At 35.6% G+C, this 14,176-nt stretch overlaps 3 protein-coding genes across 4 annotated transcripts; all 3 read left to right on the top strand.

The window, feature by feature from the left end:
* The first annotated feature begins 5,275 nt into the window (after nucleotides 1-5,275).
* Nucleotides 5,276-6,857, top strand: LOC140826564 (abscisic acid receptor PYL9-like). The gene is made up of 3 exons (XM_073188958.1): nucleotides 5,276-5,548; nucleotides 6,231-6,446; nucleotides 6,515-6,857. The coding sequence occupies exons 1-3, from the start codon at nucleotides 5,447-5,449 to the stop codon at nucleotides 6,722-6,724; spliced, it is 528 nt and encodes a 175-aa protein (XP_073045059.1). The 5' UTR covers nucleotides 5,276-5,446; the 3' UTR covers nucleotides 6,725-6,857.
* Nucleotides 6,858-8,137: 1,280 nt separating this feature from the next.
* Nucleotides 8,138-10,403, top strand: LOC140826563 (uncharacterized). Of its 2 annotated transcripts, XR_012116836.1 has the most exons (7): nucleotides 8,138-8,315; nucleotides 8,545-8,629; nucleotides 8,734-8,831; nucleotides 8,907-8,994; nucleotides 9,402-9,755; nucleotides 9,839-10,251; nucleotides 10,329-10,403. XR_012116836.1 is itself a non-coding variant. In XM_073188956.1 (6 exons), exons 1-6 carry the CDS (start codon nucleotides 8,254-8,256, stop codon nucleotides 10,088-10,090), a joined length of 939 nt encoding a protein of 312 aa, XP_073045057.1. In that variant the 5' UTR covers nucleotides 8,139-8,253; the 3' UTR covers nucleotides 10,091-10,403. The 2 variants fall into 2 exon arrangements, 1 of the variants encoding a protein (XP_073045057.1); XM_073188956.1 differs by having other exon boundaries at nucleotides 8,139-8,315; nucleotides 9,839-10,403.
* A 235-nt stretch (nucleotides 10,404-10,638) lies between these two features.
* Nucleotides 10,639-13,745, top strand: LOC140826562 (rhodanese-like domain-containing protein 4, chloroplastic). The gene is made up of 8 exons (XM_073188955.1): nucleotides 10,639-11,572; nucleotides 11,732-11,834; nucleotides 11,938-12,021; nucleotides 12,411-12,485; nucleotides 12,562-12,636; nucleotides 12,819-12,899; nucleotides 13,059-13,268; nucleotides 13,367-13,745. The coding sequence occupies exons 1-8, from the start codon at nucleotides 10,935-10,937 to the stop codon at nucleotides 13,412-13,414; spliced, it is 1,314 nt and encodes a 437-aa protein (XP_073045056.1). The 5' UTR covers nucleotides 10,639-10,934; the 3' UTR covers nucleotides 13,415-13,745.
* The last annotated feature ends 431 nt before the right edge of the window (nucleotides 13,746-14,176 follow it).

Consider the following 14,176-nt stretch of genomic DNA (forward strand, 5'->3'; position numbering starts at 1 on the left):
GAAGGAATTGAGCTCTATTTATAACTCAATTCCTCGTTCAATTTTATAACAAAACCGATGTGGGATATGTGAGAAAGCATGTTTTATATTATTTAATTTAATGCGGGTCCCACCCCATTAAATTCGTACCTAACAGAGCTAACGTTGTGGTTTATTTATCGCAGGATTTTCTGGAAAATGTGACCCCAATCTCCATAGGAATACATATATGAGAGGCGTTTGGAATAAAGTTGAAATGCATGGCATGCAGACGAAAACTTGTAGTACTATTGTATCTGAGTTAATGCTCTGGTTTGATTAACTAGGAGCTCTCTTTTTACTGTTTGCTTTTTTAAGACAACGTTACAAACTCTAACCAAGCTTAGCTTATAAGAAATAAACATTTAAATATAATTTGTATTTATTTTGATTCCCATTAATTACAAAGATTGCGAGTATTAAGAAGAAGATTATTGGGATGAAATAATTGTCTCTACTAAAAGGAAGATTATTGGGATTCTACAGGTTGGGATGTTTTTATCCACTTAAATAATTATGTGTTTTGGATTTTGGATTTTCGGTGGGGAACCTCTATCAGCTTGCAAGACAAAAAAACGGATAGTTTAGCGACGGTTTTTAAGGAACCGTCGCAAATGCAGCGACGGTTTTTTTATAACCGTCGCTATATTGTCACGGTTAAGAAAACAACCGTCGCAAACAAAACGACGTTTTATTACCAACCGTCGCTTTCTTAGCCACGGTTTACTACAAACCGTCGCTTTTTCAGCCACGGTTTAATAAAAACCGTCGCTTTTTTAGCCACGGTTTATTACACCGTCGTAATATTTTGCGACTTGTTAATAAACTGTCGCTAATAAAAACACGTGACGGTTTAATAAAAACCGTCGCTTTTTTTAGCCACGGTTTAATGAACACCGCCGCTTTTTTAGCCACGGTTTACTAAGAATCGTCGCTTTTTTGGCCACGATTTTATTAAACTGTCGTAATATATTGCGACGGGTTCTAAATAACCGTCGCTACACAAAAAAGCGACTGTTTACTATACACCGTCGCTTTATTTAGCGACGATTTAACGTCAACCGTCGCTGCCTATTAGGCGGTCTTTATGTACCTGTCGCCATGTGCGACGGTTTAACACAACCCGTCGCAATATACAGCGACAGTTAAATAAAACCCACTTAATATAGCGACGGTTTATATATAACTGTTGCTATTAGAGACGTGTTTTCGAAACCGTCGCTATTAGCAAACTGTCTATAAATTTTCGCGTTTTCGGCGAATTTTCTCCACAGCAACTCCTTCACTCACATCTGCGCGCGATATAAATCTTATCTCGGGGACGTTTTTTGTTTTTACTTAGGTACGTTTTTTGCAATTCAATTCTTAGTAAATTTCTATCTTGTATATATATTTGTGTATAATATAATGTTGTTATCTAACAAATTTTTCAAAAACTTGTTATAAATCCTGGGAGGATGTTAAGACGACATCCCACACTCCCGGTAAGGGATACGACAAGTATAAAAGGCGAAAAGTTTTATAAACAAAATATCTGATGTCAAGTAAAATACATCTTATTTATTATTTTGTAGGATCAAATGGATAACGATAGAAATTGGATGTATCGTCGGTTGGAGAATGAATTTCTAACGGCTGAATATTGTGTTGGTGTAGAGTCGTTTGTATCAATTGATTGACTATGGATTTTAGATGTCAGTATTCGGGTCCGATGTCTTGACCAACTTGATTGATTACAAACTTTGGATATCGGTATTTGAGTCGGAATATCACTGTCAATCTGGATATATGAATAGTTTGGCCAAGAATATGACCGATGACTGTAAAAATAATCTATGAGCAATACTTAATAAAATTAAATGAAACTTTTATTTTAAAAATTTTTTAGAGAAAATTTGAGCGTTTATGTTGATGCTTTGAAGTTATGACGAGAATAAGGTGATGTCAATTTTACGAGTTTTATTTTAGCGTTAAGGAGAAAAAGAAGTTTCTTGAATGTTTATTTTATATGAAAAAATGATTTAAGAAAATAGTTCAGCTCGTATGTCTTCTTTTCATATGTATTATTTGTTAACTTCGAACAATTCATATCGATTTCTTTCTTTTATGATAGTTGTCTCATCAATAGATAGTAATAAGGGATTTCCCTTTATTATGATAGATTCTCTCGCCATCTCTTTCGATCTATCCGAACAGATTAGGCTATCATGTCAAGAAATATCTACAGTAATGAGTCTTGGGCAGTTTATTTTTGAAAATATATGTATAACCAAAAGTGCACCACATCTAAAATCGGGTCAAGTTATACTTGTTCAAGTTGATTTTGTAGTAATACGACCCGCTAAGGCTTATTTGGCCAATCCATGCGCAACTATTCATGACCATTATAGGGAAATCTTGTGTCCTAAAGCTAACTAATTTTCATCTATGCAGATGGGAAAGATTGATGAGGTGGTACCTTGAGATGATAGGCAGTTTGTGGTGGAGAGCATTTATTCGAGTGAGTCTAATTTTTCTTCATTTAAGATTTAATTTTATAAATTTCATTGGTGAGACAATGCTTTAAAATTAAAATTTCATGTCGTGATAGAATTTGATGTGCTGCTTTTGAAGCATTTTCATGTTTAGTGCTTTTGGAGGATTTTGTTTTATGCAAAAAAATTCATGTTTGGATTCGAAGTTTCAGCCAAATTAAAGAAAATATAGTATTTTTAAGAAAAAGTTTAGGACATTTCAAAATGTTATTCCATTCAATGCTATAATCTCACGAGGCCGATAAATAGACATTTTGAACACATCGGCGCTTGATTTTGTTCGCATCATCTGTTAAGACATATTTGATTAAGATTATGTTGAATGGTGAAACGAACTTGATAATGTTGATACTTGCTCCAAAAGGTGAAATCGTTCAACGCCCCTCATCCCCGGCCCGACAGGAATGTGAGAGGACGTAAATCATGGTGACTCAGCCAACCAGCAGCAGCTAGAACTTATGCTACCCCTTGCGAAACTCGATCCCTGGTGAGATAAAGTTGCAGAGACGATGACTCGTAATGTTGAAAAATAAATTTTTTATTCAATTAAATTACTTTATATTTAAAAACAGAATAAATAAAACAAAATTAAAAATCACAAAAAATTAAAAGAAATATAATCACACATAATTAAATTTTAAAACATAATTAAAAATTATACATAATTTAAAAAAATAATAAAATTTAAAATTATGTGGATGGATTCTATTCTGTGCATATGTAAATTTCAAATATATTTGAGTTATTAATTAAAAATATATATTATTAAAAAATACATATAATTGTAATTAGGTTTTTTTTTATAATTTTTCTGATTTGTTATCAACTTTTTTTTATAATCGTTATTTAAAATTTATTAAAAATAGCAACGGACAGATTTTAAAAGAGGGTGGCTCTACCGAACAGAAGGTCTCCAAGCGGGGGCCACATGCGAAAATATCAGTGCAAGGTATCGACCAGTCACCAGTGGCCAAGGAAGCACACTTCCTTGGGTATGACGCGAAGTTTAAACTCGTTTAAGTGGGCCGAGTTTAGATTGATCAATTGGGTCCTAAGCTGGCCCTCGGATTTTATGGAGTATAAGTTTGTTATTTTTGGATTTTAGTTCGATATCTTCATCACAATTGTTGAAGTGACATTTTTTTCATCGCCCGTAATCAATTCTCTAAATTTTAATAGAGTTGACACTTCTCATATGTCTTTTCGTGTGGCTTCTTCGCCTGTTGTACATGCTCTAATAGAATTTTAAAATTTCTTGCATGTCATGAACGAGAGAATATCACTCTGAATTATATATATACATATGCCGATGGGGGCTACCAATTCCGATAACATTTTGTTTCGAAATAGAATGTCTAAGACATGGACGTGAATAAGTATAATTCGAAAACTATGTCCGGTTAACGTTAGAATAAGATATTTTTGAAAAAAAATGGAACTTTGACTCGATTGAGCTGAAGCTTAACTCACTTCAGCCTTTTTGGATTGGCTCCGTTTCAAAATTTATAATATAATTTTGATATATTATGAAAAAATAATTTTAATTACCTCTTTAAATTCGTCTAATTTTGTCACGAATATGTTATTCTTTCCTTTAACTTACACTATTTAAAAATAATAAATTTATCACTGCTCTCCTCTAGCTTGATGTAAAAGGATATTCTTACTGATATGACTTAAATTTCAAGAGTGCCACAAATCTTAGTTTAATTGGTGGACATTTTTCAAAAAGCTTCATCATTTAGAGCGACAAGTGTCCAGTACCAATGGGAGTCCAACCATATTATATTGTATATTACCAGAAAAAGGAGGCAAAAACTTTGGGGCCCAATAAATAAAAATATCATTATGATCATCATTTATCTGCCACAGCCAGGATACAGACAGGAAATAACTATACAAATAGTAAGTGAGCTACCAGAAGCAAACTATATATTATATTTTTAAACAGTCACAAAAAATATATTTTATGAATATTTTAACCTTATAATCTTGATCTTCTGTATCAAGAATATCATCAGACATGCATGAATCAATTAGCTCCAGTTTTATCATAAATATGATAGTAATGCATAGATAGACACATTCTACTTTTTATTATAATTTGACTAGTTAATCTTTGGTTTATGATTTAATGTGTAGGTATATTGTGAGACGGTCTCACGAATTTTTATTTATGAGACGGGTCAACCTATCGATATTCACAATAAAAAAGTAATACTTTTTCATAAATTACCCAATTAATAAGAAATTCTTCTAACAAAATACTATCCATAAGACCGTATCACACAAGTTTTTGTGAAATTTAATATGATAGAAGCTAAGTTCTAGATTTTAGTAAATTTTTTTATCAAGTTATTGATGTGACGTCGAAAAACGAGGATAGCGGATATTGTTGACATATTTTTTTAAAAAGAAAGCAAACTTGAAATAAAATGGAAATTACCACATAAGTTGGGTTAAACCAAATAAAATTAAAAAAAATCGAGCAAATTATAAAATAAAAAATATAATTTTACCTTAGAAACAAGTGGGTAGAGTTTGTTTTGTTAGTAATGGAGTCTAGAATTGGCTAACGTCGCCCGTCAGAGGTGCCAGTCGGCGAGTCTTGATAATGACACCGCCAGAAATTAAATATTCTCACCCAACACGAAAAAGAGAAAAAGCTCACTGGCAACTTGCATGAAAGATTGATTCCTTCTCATTATATATATCTTGCATTATACGGTGACTAAGACCATACAAAGATAATTTATAATAATAATCCATCAGCACCACCCCTTTAATTCAATCTCTCCGGACTTGTCTTTTTAAGTGAAAATTATGATATTCTGGTTCTGGGATTTTTGAAAACTGAGTTTGTAGATCAAAATCTTCACTATTTATTGAAGGAAATGGAGGAGCAGTACTATATGTGTGGACACCACAGGCACCACCTGCGTGAGAACCAGTGCTCTTCTTCTGTTATCAAGCATATCAGAGCCCCTGTCAACATTGTAATCTCTTTCTCATCTTCGTTTTTATTTGTTTTCTACTCTATTTTTTCATCTGTTTTCTCGATTTATTTGTTTCTCATATCATCTTTAATTTATTTGGAAGTAAACTAATTGATTGAATTTTCTCAAGGGTTGCGTTTGTACATATAGATTTGCTTGATACTGGAAATTTGCATGAATACCATGGATTACAATTCAATGATCTAAAAATCCATCCTTTTTTTATATTAAAACTTGAGACCACCTGTTGAAAAATCAATAAATCAAGGCTGTGCAGGAGTGTCTGTGAAATCCCTTAAGAAAATCAATAAACCAAAGCTTTTTCTTGAATATGACAAAAAAGTTTTTTATGTTATGTGTGAAATTTCCCGAATTCTAGTGATCGATCTCAGGCGAAATTTTTATTATCAATATGTATGTGTTAGCTTATAAATTACTAAATTTCGGAGCGAACAATATGTAATAAATAATAATTAATTATTCTTGTTTCCTTCCTTCATTACAGTGCTTATATAATTTTTAGAAAGATATTTGAAAATTTCGAGTAGCGATGATAATATAAAGGATGAAAAAGACGACACAAACGTAAAATATACTCGACTTTGAAGTTGTAGTTGGTTTTAGCTACGAACCTAAAAGATTAGAAATCCATAATTTAACTTGTTACGAAATGAGGTTTTAGGTCTGGTCATTGGTAAGAAGATTCGACAAGCCACAGGAGTACAAGCCATTTGTTAGCAGATGCACAGTAGATGGTGATCTCAAGGTTGGCAGTGTTCGAGAAGTTAACGTGAAATCAGGCCTTCCGGCCACGACCAGCACCGAGAGGTTGGAGCTGCTCGACGACCAGGAACATATTCTGGGAGTCAAGTTTGTTGGCGGTGACCACAGACTAAAGGTTTCTGTAAATACAATTTTTAACTTATCAATTAATACTCGATAAATTAATATTTTGTTACGTTGCAGAATTACTCTTCAATAATCACCGTCCATCCGGAGATGATCGATGGGAGACCAGGGACACTGGTGATAGAGTCCTTCGTGGTGGATGTTCCTCCAGGAAACACCGGAGACGAGACGTGTTGCTTCGTTAATGCTTTAATCAACTGCAACCTCAAAGCTTTGGCCGATGTCTCGGAAAGAATGGCTGCACGTACCAGATCCATCGAGCAGTGACTCGTTGTATGTAAAAGCAAGTCGTCTGTCTGCATTTTCTTCTCCTATACTATCATCTATCAGGTTTTGTATAATAGTGTAATGTAACTTGTATGTTTAATAGACTTAATACGAGGGAATGATTTTCGTTAAAGTTTTTGTTTTTCTAAAGAAATGTGTGACGGTCTCACGAATTTTTATCTGTGGACGGATTAATCTTACTAATATTCACAATAAATAGTAATACTCTTAACATAACAAGTAATGTTTTTCATTAATAACTTAAATAAGATATATGTATCACAAAATACTGTCTCAAATAAGTTTTTGTCTTTGTTTTAAAGACATTGAAATATGTAAATACACTCGTATTGGCTTGTTCGTTGATTGTTGATTATCCCCTATGCCTGGATTTGAAATTTCTCACTTACAAGTTTTATATATATACTTTTTTTTTTAATTTATCATAAAAACGGATATCAAAATCTTACCAATGAATCTCTATTTATCCAAATTCACAATTTGAATAAAATAAGCTAAATAGCATTAGACAACTTGTTGATGGATGAGAACAACAAAATAGTTATTTATTTTTAATCTTATCTTAAATTTAATCAATCGAATTAAAACATTATTCCTCTTTCTACTCAATTTTTTAATAATCAAAACATTATTTATCTTATCTAGTTTTCACCAACCCAACTAAATGTGACATAAAATTGTTTGGGGGGAAGGATTTCTAATTTTAAAATCAAATTCATTGACAAAATTTTTAGTAAATTACATAAAAGTAAACAACAAACTGTCTAGTGTCTTCTGAAGAATTCGAGTAACGGGCCCCAAAAATGAAAATTTGGATTTTCTTGACTAGGCCCAAGAGGCCCTGAGATAGCGACTTTACTTTAAGGTGCGGCGGAGATGGCGAAAAGGAGAGACCGCCGATCGGGTCTCACTCGCGACAGCCAATCCACCCGATTCGGCTCGTCGACTCCGCGTGCCGGAGCCGTAAACTCAGCTGAATGGCCACATAAACTTAATCGCAAGTTTACCACTAGCGCTGTATTTATCTTCTTCGTGGTTTTTCCTGCGATTTTAGTTGTTTTTTATGGTAGAAGATACTCTTCGATTACAAAAGCAGCAAGTATAATCCCGGACCTACCGTATATGAAACAAGAAGGATTTGTCTACTGCTGAATTGAATTATCTGCAAGTGTTAGCTGTATGCTCATTATTTCAATTTTTTCCTTGTTTTTATTTTTGATAGGCAGTGGTATCAATTTTCCTTGAATTTAAAGTTGGGAATAAAAAATTCAGGAGAATATGAAGACTTCGGATTATAAGAGTCCTCGGAATTTTACAAATCCAGTCCTGGCCTACATTACTCCAGTGGTATTTGATTTTTTTTCGATTGATGTTGTTTCCGTCATATGATATGGTCTTTGTCAAATATCGATCGAAGTTCCTAAAAAGGTATTGTTTGGTTTCGATCATTGGCTTTTAGCTTGATCTTTGGCACTGGATGCTTTTGCAGGAATTCACGGGGGTATGAGATGGCCAAGAAATACAACAATAAATTTACTCATTTATCTCCTGTGTGGTATGAACTAAAGAGGTACTCAGCTCATCTTGAGCTTCATAGTTGCTGTTAGATGCTAATCTGCAGTTCCATCTTCTTTATTTGGTTCTAGTTTTCTGTGTGTTTTTACGTATCCATGCTTTAGTTGCATCTAAATGATACTTGTGTTTCACCAACGATAGTGTTATTACAAAAATACTCCTTGACTAGACGAACTTTAATGTCGTTTGCTAATTTGCGTGAAACTAGTTTTGTCTGATGCCAGCCAAGGAACGAATTTGGTTTTGGAAGGAAGACATAATGTCGATAAAGAATGGATTTTGGAGCTCCGGAGGAGTGGAAATGCTCAGGTTTGCTCAACTGGAATTTAGATATCTTGTCAAATAAGAACATTACATTTTCACTTGAAAGTATTACTAATTTTTCTTGTTCGCTTGATTTTTTTATGAAATAGCTTTTACCTAGGGTGGTTTTGGAAGCGATCCCTGTGAATCTGCTGAAAAAGAAGAAGCAGCAGGATAGAGCTGTTGATCTTATCATAACTGAGTGCATGTAAATCTTTTCGTTTACTCTACCTTCTTTGCGTCATCTCTCACTGTCTTATATCCATATTTGTCAGTTTTCAAGGGAAATGGAATTTGATGGAATAGTATTGGAGTCATGGTCAAGATGGGCTGCCTATGGTATTTTGCATGATCCAGACATGCGGAGCATGGTAATATGGTGCAGATGCAGCGTTTTCTTTTTGTCTTTGTAAAATGTTAGTGTTGCCTTTGGTGATGTTTTCACTTTGTTCTCATAAAATCATTGTTTCCTTTTCAGTTTTCCAACTGGAAAAGTTATTTTCCTATTGAATTTTCGCTTATCGATCACTGAATTATTATCATGATTTTATTCATCACGTCCAGTTTGGATCCATTGAGTTAATTACTTAAAATGAGATTTTCAAGGTTGTTTAAGGGATGGGCTTCTTGTTGCATTGTCTTGTTTGAACGCCTGATTTTGATGCTTGATGTAGGCTTAAGATAAACCGCTAGTTTGTTCTCAATTTGTTTTAACCAGCTCGTTTAAGATATTATGTTTACTGGTGCTGATGGGACTATTTTCTTTTAACAAATCCAGGGCCTACGGTTTATCAGGCAACTTGGACAAGCCATGCATTCTACTGACTTGGTGCAGAGCCGAAACTGGAGCTTGCAACTAGTTTATGTTATTGGCCCACCTCGTTCCAATGAGCTGAAGGAGTATGATTTTGGACCAGAAGATCTTCGGTACTTGGGTGAATCTGTAGATGGTTTCTCTCTTATGACATATGACTTTTCTGGCCCTCAGAATCCAGGTCCAAATGCACCTTTAAAGTGGATCCACTCAACCTTGGTACTTCTTCTTGATACTAGTGTTGTTGATAAGATAATGGCCAAAAAGATATTCCTTGGCGTCAATTTTTACGGGAATGATTTTGTCATTTCCGGAGGTATTTTCTTTATTCCTATTTGCATATTGGATTAGCAGAGGTTCACACTAGATGTCCTAAAAGCTCATTTTTTCTGCTGCAGGTCCTAGGCGGTGGACCGATTGTCGGAAGAGAGTACCTGTCTTTGTTAGAACAACACAAGCCAGAAATACAATGGGAGGAAAACAGTGCTGAACACTACTTCGTGTACTCTGATAATCAGAATGTCAATCATGTTGTATTCTACCCTTCTCTCATGTCCATCTCACAACGTCTGCAACTAGCTCTATCTTGGGGAGCTGGCGTCTCAATCTGGGAAATCGGGCAGGGCCTTGATTATTTTTTCAACATTTTGTGATTAAGAAAAAAATGGCTCTTCATAGTTCTTCAAAGTTGGCGCTCCTACCACTCTTCCTAGATGGACGCGCGAACATAGATTGACTGCGGTTCTCTATTATTTTCTATGCATTTTCAAAACTTTTTGCTTCTCCAAGTCAAAGATGTAATAGCCAATATATGGTAAGATATATGGATATTTCATGAACTTCACATAGAACTCGTGTGTATTTTAATATATCTAGTTATTTATGTGACAGAAAGTACTTCTGTGGATATACATTGGAGAACAAATCCTTCTTGCATGTGGTTATTTCAACATTATTCAGACTTTTCACATGTTTTCGTTGTCATAAGCAAAAAATCCAAGTCGCGGTCGATTACTTTGAAGTCTGGTGCGTTTTAACAAGATACGACTGTCATGATTTACCTGACCTTCTTATACTATGATTAAAAAAAACAAGAAAGCACTAGATTGCACTGGGCACTGGGCACGCAGCTTATGCGTGATGTACTAGCATTCCCCGTGGAATGTACGTGTTACAGTTGCAACATTTGTATCTAATGGCTTCTCCAAGAACATTTCGTGGGAATTTGTGAGCCACGCAAATAATTAAAGCGCAAAACTCCAAAATCAGGATCAGCCAAATTGACACGTTGAATGCAACGATTGGCTAATTGTTCATATCACTTCCACGTACGAACCGATTCACCAGCCAGATCGCAATTGTGGGAGGACATAAAAGTGCTAACAGTAGCATATGAGTGTCTACAATCAGCTTCACAGAAAGTTCAAGATAATATATTCCACTTTGTATGGTTTTTGGAGCATACATAACTGAAGAATCGGTGGTCTAAATAATGCAATGGAGGCGCTAAAGGCAGTTTCTTTTACTCCAGTTTCGGGTTTTGCTAAAAGATCAGGGCCCAGAAAAAACCCATCACCGACCTCCATTTGTAGATTTAAGAATAAAGCCTTTTCCAGGTCTAACAACTCAGAGGGTCATCTGTCTGTCTCCGGATGCCTGCCGGGCTGCGCAGCGCTCTTATCTTCAGTTTTGAGTTCTGGGTTTGCTAAAGCGCTGAGTTATGAAGAGGCCCTCCAGCAATCAGTGAGCGGTGGCGGCTTTTCGCGGGACTTCCAATTAAGTGGAGTTCTTGATAGTGTGCTCAGTTTCGTGGCGGAGAATCCCATAATTGTTGGCAGCGGAGTGGCGGTTCTGGCTGTGCCGCTGGTGGTTTCGCAGCTGTTCAGCAATCCTAAGCCATGGGGGGTGGAGAGTTCAAAGACTGTTTATGCAAAATTGGGCAACGATTCAAATGCTCAATTGCTTGATATAAGAACATCATTAGAGGTGAAGCAATCGGGTGGTCCAGATATTCGAGGCCTAAAGAAGAAGCCGGTGGCGATTGCGTATAACGGTGAAGATAAACCGGGTTTCTTGAAGAAGCTAGCTTTGAAGTTTAAAAATCCAGAAAACACGACATTGTTCATTCTGGACAAGTAAGATTTTTGGATCCATCTTTCTTAATTGGCTTATAGACAAAAAATAAATGGTTGGCTTTTCACTACTGTGTGTTAATATTCAGAATACTTGGAAATATACGGCAACGTTATGCTACATTACGTGTCTTTTGAAAATTTTATTTGTGTGGAAGCCAGATTTGATGGTAACTCTGAACTTGTGGCGGAGCTGGTAACAGCAAATGGCTTCAAAGCTGCTTATGCAATCAGAGATGGTGCAGAAGGACCCCGAGGCTGGAAGGTTGCTTCACACCTTTTAATCTCTTCGTTTTGGAAACTCTTTTTAAGTTTGAATCAGTACATTTACTGGTTTGTAACTCAAGGATAAATGCAAAAATATGCAGAACAGTGGCCTTCCGTTTATACTTCCAAAGAAGACGAGCTTCAACCTCAGCAGTCTGACCGATGCATTTGGCGGTGGATTCGGGGTAATTATCTCAGCTCGCATCTCTTTTTTCTGCTGAATGTTAGTGCTGAGTAAGAAAATAAACTGGAAAGCTTGGATTCAGTGTTATTGGAAATTTTGTTCATTGTAACCCGTGCTACATTTACAAATAATCAACTTGCAACACGAATTGAAGAAAGATTGGATGGAAATTCCAAAATAATGGTTCTGTAATGGTTTGAACCGTAGCTTTTATGCACCTGTGGAATTACAGCAAGAGGGTATGTGCGGATGAAAGGGATATGGAGACGTCATAAATGTATTAATGACATAGATGCTGAATCTAATAGACGTGATAAAAACCGAGAGGATGTTGAAATTTTTTAATCATGTTTCTGGAAGGAATCACTAACCGTTGTGATGGAAATTCAGGATAGTTTTGATTCTGCGCCTCTGATTCTTGGTGTTGCCGCGGTAGCTGCACTTGGAGCTCTAGCTTTTGCAGAGGTTTGGGTCCGGAGTTTGTCAAACTTACAGTGTGTCCGAGGTTTATGAGTTGTCTGATTTTCCCACTTATATTCAGGTGGAAACAGTTCTCCAAGTCCTAGGTTCAGTGGGTCTCATTCAGCTAGTCAGCACGAAACTCCTGTTTGCAGAGGTTTTTCATTTTGTTTTTTCATGTTTAAATTTTACAGTTTCTACTCCATTTAAGATCATATCTAAAGGCGGGTAATAAAAAATGGTGAAATCTGACAGTTACTGTTCAAAACCTGGGATCCCATTCTAACTTTGTGTTGCAAAAAAAATGGTGAAATCAGGCAGTTGATGTTTCTGTGACAGGATCGAAAACAAACTGTACAGCAAATTGAAGAGTTCCTGGACACCAAAATCGCTGCAAAAGAGCTTGTGGATGATATACAGGTATTTACACTAAATTGGAGAATTATTTTGTGCCAACAGCTAAAAGCTGCTCATTTTATTCTGCATTGTACTTTCTTGGTAAAATGCATATGTGATGGTTCCATATTTACTTAGAGCTTCCCTTTGTGGACTAACATACGTATTACTTTTACTTTTTAGCGAATTGGGAATGCTCTTCTACCATTTCCGGAGACTACCAAGGCCCTACCTGCCCCAACAGAGGTTACTACGGCACCAGCTGATAGTGCAGTGCAGAAATCGGAGTCTGTTACTGAGGTGAACAGTGTCCCAGTCAATTCTGTCCCCAAATCTGAAATTGAAGAAGAATCTCTACCTGGAATATCTAGGCCTCTTTCACCATTCCCTAATGTAATTCCGCAAATGCTTTAACTCCAATCCTGTCAAGCAGGAAAGTGATCTGATTAAGTTATCTAACTCCATTTCTTTGTATCCTTTCTTGATTGCAGTATCCTGATTACAAGCCTCCAACTTCCCCGATGCCGTCACAGCCATAGAGTCGTAGCTTTCAACTGCTGTGTCTCTGCAACAGGAGAAACATTCATTATTCCACTTGCGCCGAACCTCTCTTCCTGGTCTTTGAGCTTTTGATGTTTCACCATGATGCATGCTTATAAACGTTGTCGTGGTTGGTTTCTAGTTTATTCTTTTCTCCCTTTTCGTTCTTCTTGCATTTGGTGTGATTGTGAAATGTGGAGTAAGTTTAAGTGGCATGTTAGCATATATTATCTGTATCTTGTATGCAGTCACTTTTAAGGGTGTTCCATTGTTACATGACAGCAACATAAAAGATTTAATGGCAGGGGAAATTATATTTGGACAGCGAAATTGGTTTCTTTAATTTTCCCATAAGTTTTTCATTTGAGATCTTGTGTTTTTATGCAAACAAAAGATGGAACCAACTTTCTAGAAAGTTTTTATATTTTTTCACAAATAAAAATAAAAAACCTCACATTATTCAATATATTTCCCCTAAAAAAAACAATTTTGTACATTAAAATATTTTTCGCATTACCGTTATGTATCACATTATTTAACGAAATACTTCGAAACATGTTTACAAATACCTGATTTACTATCACATATGAATATTTGAAGATATTTGTTTATTTTAAGACTTACATGAAAGCCACAATTTTAAATTTAGGTATATAATAAAATTATGAAAGCCAAATTACCGCGACCGTTTCTCGAAATGTCAATAGAGCTGGAACAGCAATCTCCGCCACGGTGAACAATGGTAGTGATTAATCCAATTC

The sequence above is a fragment of the Primulina eburnea genome, chromosome 3, assembly GCF_022965805.1.
Source record: "Primulina eburnea isolate SZY01 chromosome 3, ASM2296580v1, whole genome shotgun sequence".
NCBI classification, from domain to species: Eukaryota; Viridiplantae; Streptophyta; class Magnoliopsida; order Lamiales; family Gesneriaceae; genus Primulina; species Primulina eburnea.